This window comes from Syzygium oleosum, unplaced genomic scaffold (assembly GCF_021117445.2).
Source record: "Syzygium oleosum isolate NSW1041296 unplaced genomic scaffold, Sole_v2.1 Sole_v2.05, whole genome shotgun sequence".
In the NCBI taxonomy this organism is placed as follows: domain Eukaryota; kingdom Viridiplantae; phylum Streptophyta; class Magnoliopsida; order Myrtales; family Myrtaceae; genus Syzygium; species Syzygium oleosum.
The window spans coordinates 8,151,559-8,166,894 of NW_026607489.1; the positions used below are offsets into that span (position 1 = coordinate 8,151,559).

General features: G+C 41.8%; 1 protein-coding gene and 1 pseudogene across 1 annotated transcript; both read left to right on the forward strand.

Moving 5' to 3' along the window:
* Window positions 1-7,005: 7,005 nt before the first annotated feature.
* On the forward strand, window positions 7,006-10,134 carry LOC115662239 (serine decarboxylase). The gene is made up of 5 exons (XM_030584411.2): window positions 7,006-7,376; window positions 8,108-8,339; window positions 8,441-8,634; window positions 8,753-8,889; window positions 9,289-10,134. The coding sequence occupies exons 1-5, from the start codon at window positions 7,064-7,066 to the stop codon at window positions 9,853-9,855; spliced, it is 1,443 nt and encodes a 480-aa protein (XP_030440271.2). The 5' UTR covers window positions 7,006-7,063; the 3' UTR covers window positions 9,856-10,134.
* Window positions 10,135-10,786: 652 nt separating this feature from the next.
* Window positions 10,787-13,777, forward strand: LOC115662237 (disease resistance protein RPS5-like; annotated as a pseudogene).
* Window positions 13,778-15,336: the final 1,559 nt, after the last annotated feature.

A 15,336-nucleotide genomic window follows, 5' to 3' on the forward strand; every position in this document is an offset into this window, starting at 1 on the left:
CCTCGCCGGCCTCTAGCCAGTCGTCGGTCCGGCGACCGGTTGGAGGAAGGAGGGAGGAGAGGGAAAAAAAAGAAAAAATAAATAAATATTCAAAAAAGTATTAAAATATTATTAAAGTTGTCCACGTCAGCGCCAGTGACCAGCCGTCGGTCGGTCGGTGTCCATGTCAGCAAAATCGTACCAAAATTGGCCGGAAGAACTGAATTGGCACAAAAACAAAAGGTTTAGGACTGAATTAGCACCAATATAAAAAGTTCATGACTGAATTGGCACCATAAAAAGGTTTAGGACTGAATTGGTACAAAAAAAAAGGTTTATGACTAAATTGGCACCAAAAAAGGTTTAGGACTAAATTGACACAAATGCAAAAAGTTTAGGATTTCTTTGGCACTTTTCCCGGTATCAAAGTTAGTCGATAGGAGTAGAGTTTGGTCAACAATGAATAGAACAATCGATAACTTGAAGGGAATTCACAACTCGTCAAGGAAGTCGTCGACAACATCCTGAAAGTTATCGACGAGAGCCTTAATCAAGACTTATGAAGTTGATTAATAAAGTCATTAACAGTGGGCAATCGACACAAAAACGTAAGTGTTGGATAATTATGTTTATTGCTGTTATTTGAGGATTTTTGTAATTGTGAATAAGTGTTGTTGAATAACTTTGTAGATAAGTGTTGCATGGAGTAACTGCAGATAAGATTATAAAGTTATTTATTTATTTGAATTAAAAAACTGTTGTTTGAAATGGTCGAGAGTAGGCTATAAATTCTCACGCTGTACTCTTTGTAAAAAAGATCCGAAATCAATCAAAGAACTCAATTTGTTCCTAGTGTCGTACTCTTCCATTTCTTGTTATTTACTTGTCCAAAATAAAAAATGAACTATTCACAACCTTTGTCAATTAATTCGTCGATCCATCATATTCTAAAAGTACTTCGCGCTTTTGTAAAAATTATCTCTTATATCGATCACAATATTGAATGAATGAAAAAATTTTCGGAGTCCACATCAATGTTCAAATATAAATTGTTGCTAATAACGAAAACATTTTTGTTAATTATTTCAAATAATACAAGAGATCATTTTTAGGGAAAGAATCCTTTTTTTTTCAAATTAGATACTTTATTTGATTACTGATCGTTATCAGTTGCATTGACAACCTAAAAAGACCAACTTTTGGCTATTATTGACAAGTATTAGACTTAGCCGATGAGAATAGAGTTTGGTAAAAAATGAACTGAATAATCAACAACTTGAAAAGAATCAACAGCTCGCTAAGAAAGTCATCGACAACATTCTAAAAGTTATCGAAGAGAGCCTTCATCAAGACTTAGGAAGTTGATTGACAAAGTCATCGACAGAGGGCAATCAACACAAAAAAGTAACTGTTGGGTAATAATGTTTATTACCACTATTTTGGGATTCTTGTAATTTCTTGTGGAAAAGTGTTTGTAGATAAGTTTTGTGTGGAATAACTTCTTGTTACCGCAAATAAGATTATGAAGTTATTTGTTTATTTGAATTCAAAAATCGTTGTTTGAAACCGTCGATAGTATGGTATAAATTCCCACGTTGTACTCTTTGTGAAAAGATCTACAATCAATCAAAATATTCAACATTTACCTGTATTTTATATCACTTACTACCATTGTTCCTAAAGTCGTACTTTTCCATTTCATTGTCATTTACTTCCAAAATCAACAATGAACCATTCACAACCTTGGACGATTCATTCATCAATCCATCATATTCTAAAAGTACTTCGCCCATTTTTTTAGTGAAACGGGCTCAGACTTTAATTATCGAAACCATCTTGAGATTTTTTTTTCGAATCGAAAAGCTCAAATTAGGCTCCCTTTGTTTTGCGAAAAAGAAATGATTCGGAAAACGTTTTCTTAAAAATTAATCTCTCATATCGCTTGAAATAATCAGCCAATGAAAAATATTTTCTTTATCAATAGCAACTTATATCTACACATTTGGCTCGGCAAAACGAGCCCCTACTTTCCACAAAGCCGAAAAAACGACTTCGTATGGCAAACCTACGAGAAAACGCAGCGTTCGTGTCCTCCCTCCGTCCTCTCGCCTCCCACCACCAATATATTAATTATTGGGTAGTGCATGTAAAGTCAAGGGATTGATTACCTTGGTCTTTAGATTAAGGGAAAAATCCACCAAAAGCCCAAAACTATGTCCATCGTTACGCATTTACTCTAAATTTTTTATTATGATATCAAAATCCCCAATTATATCCACTTTGATCTATTAAGGTTCCGTTAAATGATTTTTCAGCCAAAATAACGTCATTTTTATTTTATTTAAATCATATGGGCGTCATGTCAACACCGTTTGCCTTTTGGCGTCTATGTAGGCAAAATTTTAATGATGCCTATTGATAGAATCTTGACGAAGGGCGGATGTGTCATACATGTACAAATTTAAGATTTTTTGTGTCATAGAAAAAAGTTTAGGATATATCTGTCACAGTGGGCATAGTTTGAGAGTTTTTTGCGGCTTTTTGCCATAGATTAAAGAGGTATAATGGACTACATGAGCTTTGGATTTTGTGGTTGGGATGATTCACTTGGAAACATGCCTTTTACCATGCAATTTTGCCATGTATACAACATAGGCTCTAGTCACAACCTACGGTGGTATGTATATATGGCCTCCTCTCTTAAAAGGATGATAATAAGAAATGAAATGACATGAGATTGTAGTTCATTTATATGGAGGGACGCGGGACTTTTAAGTCCACTTACATGACACAATATGGGACTTCAATCAAGATACTTGATTATGTATAGTGGCCAGGTGCATGACATGGACCGCACCTCGTGGCGATGCCTCCTGTAAGGAGACGAGTCTTTGGCAAATGGAGGACATACGATATGAATATGATACCACCCACCCGGGTGGCGCCGCCGGAGCGCGCACTCTTCCTCTCGCAAAAGGCTGAGTGTTCTAATCCCTGCGCCAAGTAGGCGACTTAACCGGTGACGCACGTGTGTGGTGGCTAGCACGTGTCGCCTCTGTGGTTTACTCCCTCACTGCCGGCCGCGGGGTTCCCTAGGTTACCAAAAAAAAAAAAAAAAATGATATGAATATGATATGACCCCATCTTAGAGATTGGCGGGTCTCTATATGGTAACGACGCATCGTTCTCTGCATGTCCATCTATATGCATTGGACTATGCTTTCAATTTTGTAAGGCTAGCTGGCTTTTTCCCACGAACACATTTTCCATCATTATTGCTGCTTAAGTTGAAACATAAAGTTAAAGGGTTTTCTTTCCTTTATTAACTTCATGTGATAACAAAATTTATTGGGTCGTGCAAAGTTTATGTATATCCCAACATCCATCATGAAACTTCATTTATTGAAAATGGCTAGACAGTGAAGCCTAATCGCAATAGTAATCATAAAGCCGAGTCGCCTTTTTATTCATGTGTCGCTCTTTTAGTAATACCAAGGCATCATCCGAACTCACGTTGTTCTTTCTGAACGACTAAACTCGAATTAAATATAAAGAAGTACCAAAAAAGTCATAAATACATTGCATTGGTACCGGTTTAGTCTTAAACTTTTCAATTTGATCAATTTAGTCATAAAGCTTTTGCATTTGTGTTAATTGAGTCTATCCGGCCAATTTTGGCTGCAAATGACTGACATATGACGGCCAATTCAGTATTAAAAATTGTCTACGCTGGCGCTAACCGGATAGCCGGTGTCCACGTCAAATTTCAGGTCTGATGAACTAAATCAATACAAATACAAAAAATTTTGGGACTAAATTGACCCAATTAAAAGGCTTATGACTTTTTTTGATTTCTCAGAATTTTGTTTGGAGGCCAAAAGAATTAAGTAATCTCAAGCAACCCTTGTTGACCTCTTAATTATTCTTTTGCCCTGTCAAAGAAAACGAAAAGCCAACCGGAGCTATAGTCTTGAAAGAAACGCAAAAGAGCCGAGAAAGAGGAGACGAAGATAAAGCCAAAAAAAAAGAGAGGACCGGGGGGCTCCACGTCATCCCGGTGGGGTCCATCCGACTTCAGGTTCGGGTCCACGGGGGCAAAGGCCAAATCAGAATTCCCCCGTTAGCGCGGGACCCACCGGGATCTGATCCCCTCCGGTTCTCGTGCCGACACCCCCTCGACCCCGTGCTGAGCTGTCCGGATGAGGGGCCATTCGATTCCGACTCCCTCGGTTGTCGTGTAGTCCCCCAAACGACGTCGTGTCGACGTGGCGACTTCGTCTCCACTCTTTCTTTTTTGCCCACGTTTGCACAGGATTCGTAGCTTCTGATAGATGATGACACGACAGGAGCGCGCGCATCACGTGTTCCAAAATTTTGGAAAAGGGTTAATACCACCGAAGAAGTCGGTACTTTTATGATAAATTTAACATAAATTAATTTTTTAATCAAAAAAAGATATGTAAGATAAGTTTCAGATTCTAAAAATTAAGAAATATATTTCGACGGGTAGGTTCCTAAAACCTGAAACTTGGAACTTGAAACGTTAAAAAAGTTTTTTGTGTTTTTTCTTTGTCTATGTTTTCGCGTGATCCTGCGATGTTCCATGGCATCAGATGATGACTGTATAATTTGGAACCACTATTTTAAGTTTTCATTTTATGACTTGTTAATTTTTCATATTCTTCGTGTGTCTAATATAAATTGTGGTTAATGGATCGTAGCAGTAAGTGATAGTCATTAAAAGTAATGATTCACTGCAATTGTTCAATTAATAATACAAGTGGAACCTAAGTAGACCCTAGAACCGACCTTGGAACCTGTGACGGGTAGGTTCTACGTTCCACGTTCCGATGAGTAGGTTCCAGGTTCCAAAAAATGATGAGCTTGTACCCGAGGATAGGTTCTAGATTCTAAGTAGAACCTGTAAGGAACTTGGAACCGCTCACTCCTAGTTAATGGGCGTACCGGTTTGGGGTTCTACCCTCCGTTTGTCACAGGTATACCAGTTTATGATTTTCCGTGGTCCAACGGAAGATAAATTTGTCACAAGTGTACCAATTTGAAGGTCTTTTGTGATCAATTTATCACATGTATACCAGTTTAGGATAATTAGTTTGGGTAAATTTGCCATGAATGTATCAATTTAAGGTTTTTCGTAGTATTAATCTTTTTTTTTTATAAAAATGAATGGAGTACACTGAAGTTACATTGTCAAATTTAGTTAATTAGGCGAATTTAAAGAGATCCTATCAAAATGTTTTACAATAAAATTTTCCAAGGAAATAATTTGATTTACGAAATTAGTTCATGCAAAAAGACATGCACCCTAAATCCATACTCAAGAATAATATGCATACGAATTTCGCGAATATAAGCGGCGACCCTGCAACTTTAGCGGAAGCATGGGAACGCCGAGGCAATTTGCCTCGAATCGAAAACGTGACGAGCCAGTCTTTCCCTCCTCCCGACAAGGTTTAGCCGGCGGGAGCGAGAAATCATCTCGTCGGCCCCAGAAATCTAATCCGTGCTCTTATACGACGGAAGGACGGGTCGCTTTCGCGCCCCCGCCACCTCTTGGAAAGAAATATATATCTCGAACGACGATGGAGTATTCGCGGCAGCATGTGAGGTGGGGTGCGAACCCGAAATCATATCTCGGCGAGGTCAGGACTGAGGAGGGTGGCTTTCGCATTTGGTCAGAGGGAAGAAATTTCCGTCCCGGCGACGTTCGCCATCCACATCGGGGGCCAATAGGAGCAGTAGGGGGGAAGAAGGAGCTGATTCATTTTGGTATATGGAGTTTGCCAAAAGAACTTAGCCTAAAAGTGGCTATTTAATTTCCCCAAAAATAAAATAAAAATAAAGATATAAATATCTGAGTAAAATATTAATCACTTTTCCGAGACTCGTAAGGTGTTGGTATGGATTTTTAGGTATGTATACTCGTGCCCGTAAATTATTTGAAAAACGAAAAGGTTAATATCACGAAAAATCCTAAATTGGTACATTTGTAATAAATTTACTTCAAACTAATTTTTTGACTACCAAAAACCCCATACCGTTACATTTGTGACGAATTTACCCTCTGTTAAATTGGATTAGTGCATCAACAAATCGCAAATTGATACTTCTGTGACGAACGGAGGGTGAAACCCCGAACTGGTACCCTCGCCAACTGCCATGCGTTATCCAACTCAGCAATTTTACTGTAAAATTTAACGAAAACTAACGAAGGGTAAATTTGTCACGGGGTGCACAGGTTTTTCATGGTCAAAAATTTAGTTTAGGATAAATTTATCACAAATGTACCAGTTTGGAGTTTTTCATGGTATTAATTCAAAATTAATCAACTCCAAATGCAATTACACACTTTTATTTGAACTATAAAAGATCAAGATATATATTTTTTAAAAATAATAGTTTTTATTTAGGTGACTAGCCCGAATTAAACTGACCCATTTTATGCCGGTGCGGACCTCCCTTTTCGAAAAACATTGTCATTCCCCTTTTTCGGGGTATTTCGGATATCGCTTCGCCCCTAGTCTTAATCCTCAAGATGTTAAGTGTACCTAAATCTTCGAGAGCCCTCCGATGCGCATTTCCTGTTTCTTCCGCTCAAAAAACTCCACCGAGGCCAATCGCCGAACCAAGAAAATCTGTGCGCTCGTGAGGTTTTCCGATCCACCAATTCGGCAAACTTCGTGTCGATCGATGAATTCAAAATGACCTTTAACAAGAATCAAAATCGACCCGCCGATTCTAAACATAGTAGATGTAGAATTGTAGCAATGCACGAGTAATGGAGCCACAAGGCAGCTGCCGCGAAGGTGGGCAGTTTCGCTCGCGGCGGCCGCCGGCGGGCGGCAACCGTCCCGTCCGTGAAAGGAGGAGGAAAGAGGGGGGCGAAAAAGTAAATAAGCCAAACTCGAAGGGCTTTTGGACCCCCAAAAAGGGAAAACTTGAAGGGCTTCACTTTCGTGCCTATAAATACGCGAGCGATCTCGCTCCATCGCTCCTACTCTCTCTCTCTCTCGCTCTTGCTCTTTCTCTCTCTCGTCGGCTCGGATCATCGGAGGTGGGGGAGATGATGATGATGAACGGCGGCGGCGGCGGCGCGAAGGTCTTGCCGGAGGCGTTCGACCCGGCGGCGGTGGCGCCGGAGCCCGTGCCGGCGGCGGTGGCCGACCTGATTGGGAACGGGGCTGGTGGGGAGGAGGGGAAGGCCGCCGGCGGCGGGAAGAGGGGGATCGTGCTGGGGAGGAACGTGCACACCACGTGCCTGGCCATCGAGGAGCCCGACGCCAACGACGAGTTCACCGGCGACAAGGACGCGTACATGGCCGGCGTCCTGGCGCGCTACCGGAAGACGCTGACGGAGAGGACCAAGCACCATTTAGGTAATGCTCTCGTGGCCTGCCTTCTCCGATCTGGCGCTTTCGCTTGTGGATTTCCCCCGCTTGCTGTTGTTTGCGGCTAAGGTGGAGTTCCGACGTGCACTGACGATCGATCCATTTCAGGAAACTGTACTACTTTTCCCCCATTTCTTTCGATTTAATCAGCCTACCCAAGAAGTTTGCTGTTTGGTTGTGTTGGTTTTCGCCGGATTGTAGGCGCTTGATCTTTCAAACGGGGGTTTGATTCGGCAAATCGGTTTAACTTCGCTGACCACAGTATCCGGGGGCGAACTTTTCGTCTTCTCTACATGTATTCAGCAGAATTGTTTGCTTAGTGTTGGCCGTAAGCTGTCGTCAATTCCATGTCTTTGGCTAGCCTTAGATGCAACCGTGGGCTTTCTGCTTTCTGAGCTGAACATTGTGTATCTAATGTGGATGTCTAACGGTAGAAACTTGCTCAATGTCTGGAAGTACTCCGATTTCTCGGGAGAATACTCTTTTAGTGTAGTAGTATGTTGTTTGGGAGACAAGGGCCCCTTTGCTTTAATAAATGAAAGCTGGTGAGCATTCTCATCATGTTTGCACTCATATACTCTGCATCTGTTGGAATGTGGACACTTAGTTGCTCTGAAATTCTATACTTTTATCAACTATATGCATTGTTTAGAGACAGAACTTATGTATGGGCGTGAACTATATATCCAGTTCTCACTGGCATTTGAATGTCTATGCAGGCTATCCTTACAATCTGGACTTCGATTATGGGGCTTTGGCACAGTTGCAGCATTTCTCGATCAATAACCTTGGGGATCCATTTATTGAGAGCAACTATGGAGTGCACTCAAGACAGTTTGAAGTTGGTGTGTTGGATTGGTTTGCTCGTTTGTGGGAAATCGAGAAAAGTGATTACTGGGGTTATATTACAAACTGTGGGACTGAAGGCAATCTTCATGGGATCTTAGTGGGGTAAGTAAATGTTAAAAAAAAAATTTGCTTCATTATTCGTGCTGTACATAAAACAAACTTGACGAGAAGACTGAAACGATGACAACCTTGAGAATGTGCAGGAGGGAAGTTTTTCCTAATGGAATTTTATATGCATCAAGAGAGTCCCATTATTCTGTTTTCAAGGCAGCACGAATGTATAGAATGGAATGCGTTAAAGTAGCAACTCTGATTTCCGGGGAAATTGACTGTGCTGATTTTAAAGACAAACTACTTGCTAACAAGGATAAGCCTGCTATCATCAATGCTAACATAGGTATCTATATTCTCTCTTATCTCCGCATGTAAGGCTCATGCATTCCATATATATGGGGTGCATGTTGCAAACGTACAGATCATGAAGTTTTAGCTAAATGATAAATTTTCTTTTGAAGGAACTACTGTCAAAGGAGCTGTGGATGACCTTGATCTCATTATAAAAACTCTCGAAGAAAGTGGGTTTACACATGATCGATTCTACATACATTGTGATGGAGCTCTATTTGGACTCATGATGCCTTTTGTCAAACGGGTAAGTGATTTGATTTTCATGTTACTAATTTTGAAGAAGACTTGAAGGATAAGAGTTATTTTACTCTTTTTAGATAGGGAGAGATTGTATTGTGCTGAAAAGAGATTTTCATGTTACACCTGACCGATTCTACACATTTTTTTTTTTTTTTTTGTGTTTGTGTAGTTTGGCTTTCCTTTTTTTAAAGATATAAATATATCATTCCAAGTTGTAAGTTATTTAAATACCTGGTGTTTATGGAGATTTTATCATTTGGAATTAATTGTTTGTTTTCGTATGAGTTGTATGATTGGATTGCTTTCTCCTTGTTTTCAGCTATGTTTGGCTATTCATGCATAAAGAGCTTTCTTTGCCTTGTACGTATTCCCTTAACATTGTCATTTTATTTTTGTTGAACAGGCACCGAAGGTTTCTTTTAAGAAGCCCATAGGAAGTGTAAGTGTTTCTGGCCACAAGTTTGTGGGATGTCCAATGCCTTGTGGTGTTCAAATTACAAGGATGGATCATATAAATGCTCTCTCGAGGAACGTTGAATACCTTGCTTCCAGGGATGCGACGATCATGGGTAGCAGGAATGGCCACGCTCCTATCTTTCTTTGGTACACGCTCAATCGCAAAGGTTACAAGGGGTTTCAAAAGGAAGTACAGAAGTGCCTTAGAAATGCCCACTACCTGAAGGATCGTCTTCGTGAGGCAGGGATAAGTGCCATGTTAAATGAGCTAAGCAGCACGGTTGTATTTGAACGGCCATCAGAAGAGGAGTTTGTGCGCAGATGGCAACTGGCTTGTGAGGGAAATATTGCTCACGTCGTGGTGATGCCTAGCGTTGGTATAGAGAAATTGGATGATTTCGTGAATGAATTGATTGAGAAGCGGTCGACTTGGTACAGAGATGGAACAGTCCAGCCTCCTTGTCTCGCTGTAGACATAGGGGCTGAGAATTGTTGCTGTGCTCTGCATAAGTGACAACTTTTAGTAATTTAGATTGCAGTTCATTGGTTATCATCGATGTCGTCGTTGTTGTGTTGTTTGTTAGGAAATGTTTTTCATATTCTAGCTGAGTTTGTTCGAGGCATATTTTGTTCTGTAATCAGCTCCTGCAGTTACATCAGAATGGCCTCATATTTTCCTCCTAAAACTTATGATGGGAACATTTGCTGTATGAGGGTATCGTCATTTTGCCCATTTTTCATGTTTTCCTCCTCTTCATTCACATCGATGATGGTTCTGGGATTCTTCAGGCCACTACAACGACCCTTCCCTTCTAGCTATATAAATCTTTTGTCCGCAATGAGCAACCCTCTTTTCGCGGTCCTTCTATCTCTAAGGCGCTCGATAGTTTCTACGCCGTGCGGAAGTAGCACATGCGAATGGCCTATTATGAAAACTAAATAAACAGCTAATTATATTTGTGAAATTTCCAGTGGAGAGCTACTAAAAGGCTGACTCATCAGTTACATTATTCTGCATCTTGAAAAAGGAATCCAATAATTCTTTGCTTCTATCCAAAAAATAGTAATTCTTTGCTTCTGGACACGATTGATCACATTTCACGCAGTCCATAGACAAAAGCAGGAAGAAGAATTTGAGCATTGCCTTATTTGGACGAAACATAGGTCACTACTCACTAGTGTTCTTTGCCTTGGTCCATAGTAAGCAATCATGTATTCTTTGTCTCAAACGGACCCTAAACCGCAAGGCTCCTTAGGGTGCTTCTAAATGAGATTTGTCATGATACCTTCCCTTTTTCTTGGCTCAAACGATTGTGGATTTCATTTCTGAACAGAAGGATTCGTTGCGGCTCGACCCCAACGAAGAAAGAAGAAGAATTATGCGTTCCATTTCTCTTCTTGAAGTAAAGAAAAGGCTGCGATACTCTTTCCTTTGTCTGCTGGCCAGAACAATCAAGATAAATATAGCAAAGCTTATCGAACACCACCCATCCGCTCGCTTTCCTACTATCTAAATACTCGATCGATCTCTTATCTTGGAAAGAATCTATGGATTTCGCAAGTCCTCTTTTACAACTCGTCAAAGAGTTGTGGGGCTTGGCCAAGAAACCTTTGGGCTACATTTATTTTCTTAAAGATAATGTCGACTCTTTGAAGAACGCAACTGAAGACCTGAGGGCCGTGAGCTACGATGTGAAAAAAAGGGTGGAACGTGAAGAAAAAGAAGAGCGTGCTCTGCGCACGAAACAAGTGGCGAACTGGTTAGGCAAGGTGCAAGAGTTTGTCAGTCGCGTAGATCAAGTTCTTCGGGATGCCGGGGAACGTGACCAAATCAAATGTCTCAGTCGTTGTCTTCCACCAAACTGTTGGTCCGGTTATAAATTGGGGAAAAGAGTTAATCAAATGCTCAATGAAGCAAGAGAGCTCCCACCCAAGGAAGGAGAATTCGACATTGTGACATCGCCATTGCCTCCTCCTCGAGTGCTCAGGATGCCTATGGACAAGACGGTGGGGCTTGATCGTTCCTTTAAGAAAGCGTGGGAATGGCTTGTGGACGAAAAACAAGTAGGAATGATAGGGTTATATGGAATAGGTGGTGTGGGAAAGACCACCCTCATGAAAAGGATCAACGAGAAGCTTTCCCGCGCAAATCATGGATTCGATGTTGTTATTTGGGTTGTGGTGTCTAGGCAAGTGAACAAAGATAGAATTCAAGACGCCATAAGGAAAAGGCTAGACATTGAAGATGAGCTCTGGAAAGGATGGTCCTGGGATGAAAGGGTCCATCATCTGTGGGAAGATTTGAATATGAAGAAGTTTGTATTGTTGATTGATGATCTATGGGGGAGGCTATACCTTCCAAAAATTGGAGTTCCTCGTCCTAGTCTCGAAAATGGATCCAAAGTTGTATTCACAACTCGGTCAAAGCAAGTATGCGACCAAATGGCAGTGGACAAAACCTTCAAAGTACAGTGCTTGACGCCCGAAGAAGCCCTGGAATTATTTGAGAACAACGTCGGCAAACCGAATGTACATTCTCATCCAAATATTCCAGAGCTCGCTAAGAACATTGTCCGAGAGTGCAAAGGGTTGCCACTAGCCCTTATTACCGTCGGACAAGCCATGGCCAGCAGAAAGAATCCCCATGAGTGGAAGCATGCGCTAACAACGCTTAGGAACAATCCGTACAAGCTGTCAGATATGGTGGATGAAGTGTGCCACATACTAGAGTTTAGTTATAATAGCTTAAATGACTCTACCGTTAAGCTTTGCTTCCTTTATTGTTGTCTCTTCCCTGAGGATTACCCCATAATAACGGATGAGCTTATTGAACTCTGGATTGGAGAAGGCTTGCTAGGAGACATTGATGATGTATACAGTATGCGGGATAAGGGAAAGTATGTCTTGGGGAGTTTAGAGATGGCTTGTCTATTGGAAAGTGTGAACGATGAATATGGAGGGCCGAGAGTAAAGATGCACGATGTCATCCGCGACATGGCAACCTGGATCACTCATGACCACGGGAAAAGGGAGAACAAGTTGCTAGTGATAGAGAAAGACGAAGACATGTCCGAGGAGATGATCTCCAAATGGGGGCAAGCAAAGAAAGTATCTCTATAGGGAAAATGGATTCGAAATATTGACAAGACACCAACCCAGTGTTCACAGCTTGAAACTTTATTTGTAAGGGAAACAAAAGTGATGTTCATGCCAAAAGGATTTTTCGACTCGATGACGACTTGTCTGGCGGTCCTGAACTTGTCCCACAACGAACATATTGAGTCATTGCCAGAAGGGATTTGCAATCTGATTAATCTACGATACTTGAACTTGTCGGCCACCGGTATTAGTGAATTACCCAAAGAAATCAAGAACTTGACTCGTTCACGGTGGTTGCTACCGGACAATATGTTGAAAGAAACATCCTTATTCCAACAGGGGCAATCACAAGCTTACCGTTGAATGTGTTCAGCCTGTGGGAGTCTGAAGAACCTCTTGCGGAATGTTGTTTAGTGAAGGAAGAAGAGACGATAGAGGAACTAGAGTGCATGCAATATCTCACCGACTTATCTATCTGCGTGTGCGAGTCTTCCTCTGCTCAGAAAATATTCCAATCCCCAAATTTACGGAGACGCATAAGGAGAGCGCGCATTGATAATGTGAATGGTAACTTGACCAGTATCGTAATAACTTACTCACCAGCAGGTAATGACGGTTTCTCGCATTTAGAGACGCTTTATTTATTTGGATGTACCGAGCTAAGGGAGATGAAGATAACTCAAGGAATAAGACGAGTGCCCAACTGCTCTTGCTTCCCGAATCTCGTTGAAGTTTTGGTCAAGCATTGCGGGCTTTCGGACTTGTCCTGGCTCGTGCATGCTCCGAAGCTCCGGGAACTGACGGTCATAGACTGCTATTCGATGGAGCAAATCATTAGGGATGGATTTGCAAGGGAGGAATTAGCCGCTTTGGGACTGTTCTCACGTCTCGAATCCCTACGACTCATCGGTCTTCCCAAGCTAACGAGCATTTGCGATCAGGCTCTATCCTTTCCCGAGAGGGTACGCTTCTTCATAATGGTGTGCGATGGTCTTAGAAAGTTGCCGTTGGACTCAAGCAGCGCGAGGGGAAGCTTCGAGGTCCTAGCAAGAAAAAAATGGTGGACCGAGTTTGAGTGGAACCCCACCGCCCAGGTCACTTTCCAGTTGCGTGCAGGGGAGGGCCCCGCAGAAGAAATGACATTTGGAGAGATAGCAAAAGATGAGCTCCCGTACATGTCCAAGATTAGATTCCACCACCGTGGCCCCCGTCGCCCCCCTCCATCCCTCTCTCTCTCTCTCTCTCTCTCTCTCTCTCTCTCTCTCTCTCGCCCCCCAGCCCCGATGCGAACAAGGCCAGGTTGTGGTGGAGTTATCTGCTGCTGCAGTTGGGTTTAGGAGTTAGCTGCTTTCGTGCACTGGTGGCTGCACCAGATTCAGTAGTGTCTGCAACTGTCCTTGATAAAAGCTTAGTCCCTTGAGATTTCCTTCGAAGGTCCAAGCCTTGACTCAGCTTTTTTTTGGCGGATGGGGATCCTTCCTTCGGTGGTAGAAGGCTGGGCAGTACTGGCAGTTGCTGATCCTTCAGTAATGGGAACTTGTGATTCAGAGGGCTGAGCTGAAGACTACCGGGACAGAGGCTTCTTACATTCTGCTATTTCGTGTTTTTTTTCTGACAATCCTATCAGGTCTACTTAATATCAATTGTCTTCCTAGCTCTGCAACCTTTGGCTGAACAACATAACCCAAGTCCGAAAATTGCTCTAGCTTTATTTCATTGCTTTTCTTTTAGGATCTGGTCGTAAGATTCGACCGTTCCTTAATCCGTTGCTGTTCTAATTGGAAGAAGTTGCAGAATTCCAGTATGCACCATCCTGGGTGATCACCAATTCTTACTGCCTGAACAAAAAAAAATTGTTATTGCTAGAGATTTGGAGTATCGAGTTAATACTGTCCGAGAGATGCGAGGGATGTTTGCACTCGGTATTTGTGCACGTCGAGTCTTGTCCCCTCTTAGATACTGAGTTTTATCTTACTTTTGCCGAAAATGGCTTTGCTACTTTTGCACCTCTTTTGGGTGGGAAGGCTTTCCCATATTTCGAATTAGCGAAATAAGACGATTACCTCCTGCACTCTGTGCCCCATGAATAAGCTCATAAGGTGGGCTATGCTGTCCATGCATGTGTCCCGTTTCTCCTTTCGCTTGCAGACTTGATTTTTGCACTTGGGAAGATACCTTTTCGGTTATGATGTTGTATGTAGCTTATTGAGTAAACTTTTGCAATCTTCAGTGCAGATTGAGTTGGATTTTGACGTTACGTTTTGAATCTTAATCAATGATTGTGGACATGGTGGCAGGCTTTGAAGCAAGAAGTAATTGTTGACCTTGTCGATCAGTGTCGTTCTTATCGAGAGCGTGTCGTGCTTCATCTGAATTACACAGCGTTAGAACTTCAATAAAGAAAATAAATCATGCAACCTTTTGCGGTTAGATGTTATACCCCTAGTTGCGCGCTCTACTGACCTTCAGAGACGCGGAACTTCTGTGGCTGGGATTGGCATTGAATGCTAGTTTGCAGCGTGCTCTTTGTCAACATGATAACATTGTCACCAAAGGTACTCCATTGACCAAAGCGATGACAGTGAACCCTCACTTTGGCACCGCGAGTGAATCATGAGGATGGTGAATCAAGATGATTTTTCCCAGCTAGCTCACAGGTGAATGTTTTGCATTCTTTTTTGGGTATGGTGTTCAGGTAAAATTTTATTTTCACTTTCAGTTGCTCTCGAGCTTCCATCATGTGACAGTTTCCTCTGATACGACTGGTTCTACAGAACAGATATGCCACTTTCTTTGAGTTGCTTTTGGTAACTTAGATAGAGACCATAAAGGCTCTGGTATATGCCTTTTAGAAACATGGTCAGGCACAAATTTCTACGATTGTGGGAAGTGATGA

Coding starts and splice junctions, on each gene's coding strand:
- LOC115662239 (XM_030584411.2), top strand. CDS start 7,064: ATGATGATGATGAACGGCGGCGGCGGCGGCGCGAAGGTCTTGCCGGAG. Junction 8,340..8,440: donor CTTCATGGGATCTTAGTGGG/GTAAGTAAATGT, acceptor GAGAATGTGCAG/GAGGGAAGTTTTTCCTAATG. Junction 8,890..9,288: donor TGATGCCTTTTGTCAAACGG/GTAAGTGATTTG, acceptor TTTGTTGAACAG/GCACCGAAGGTTTCTTTTAA.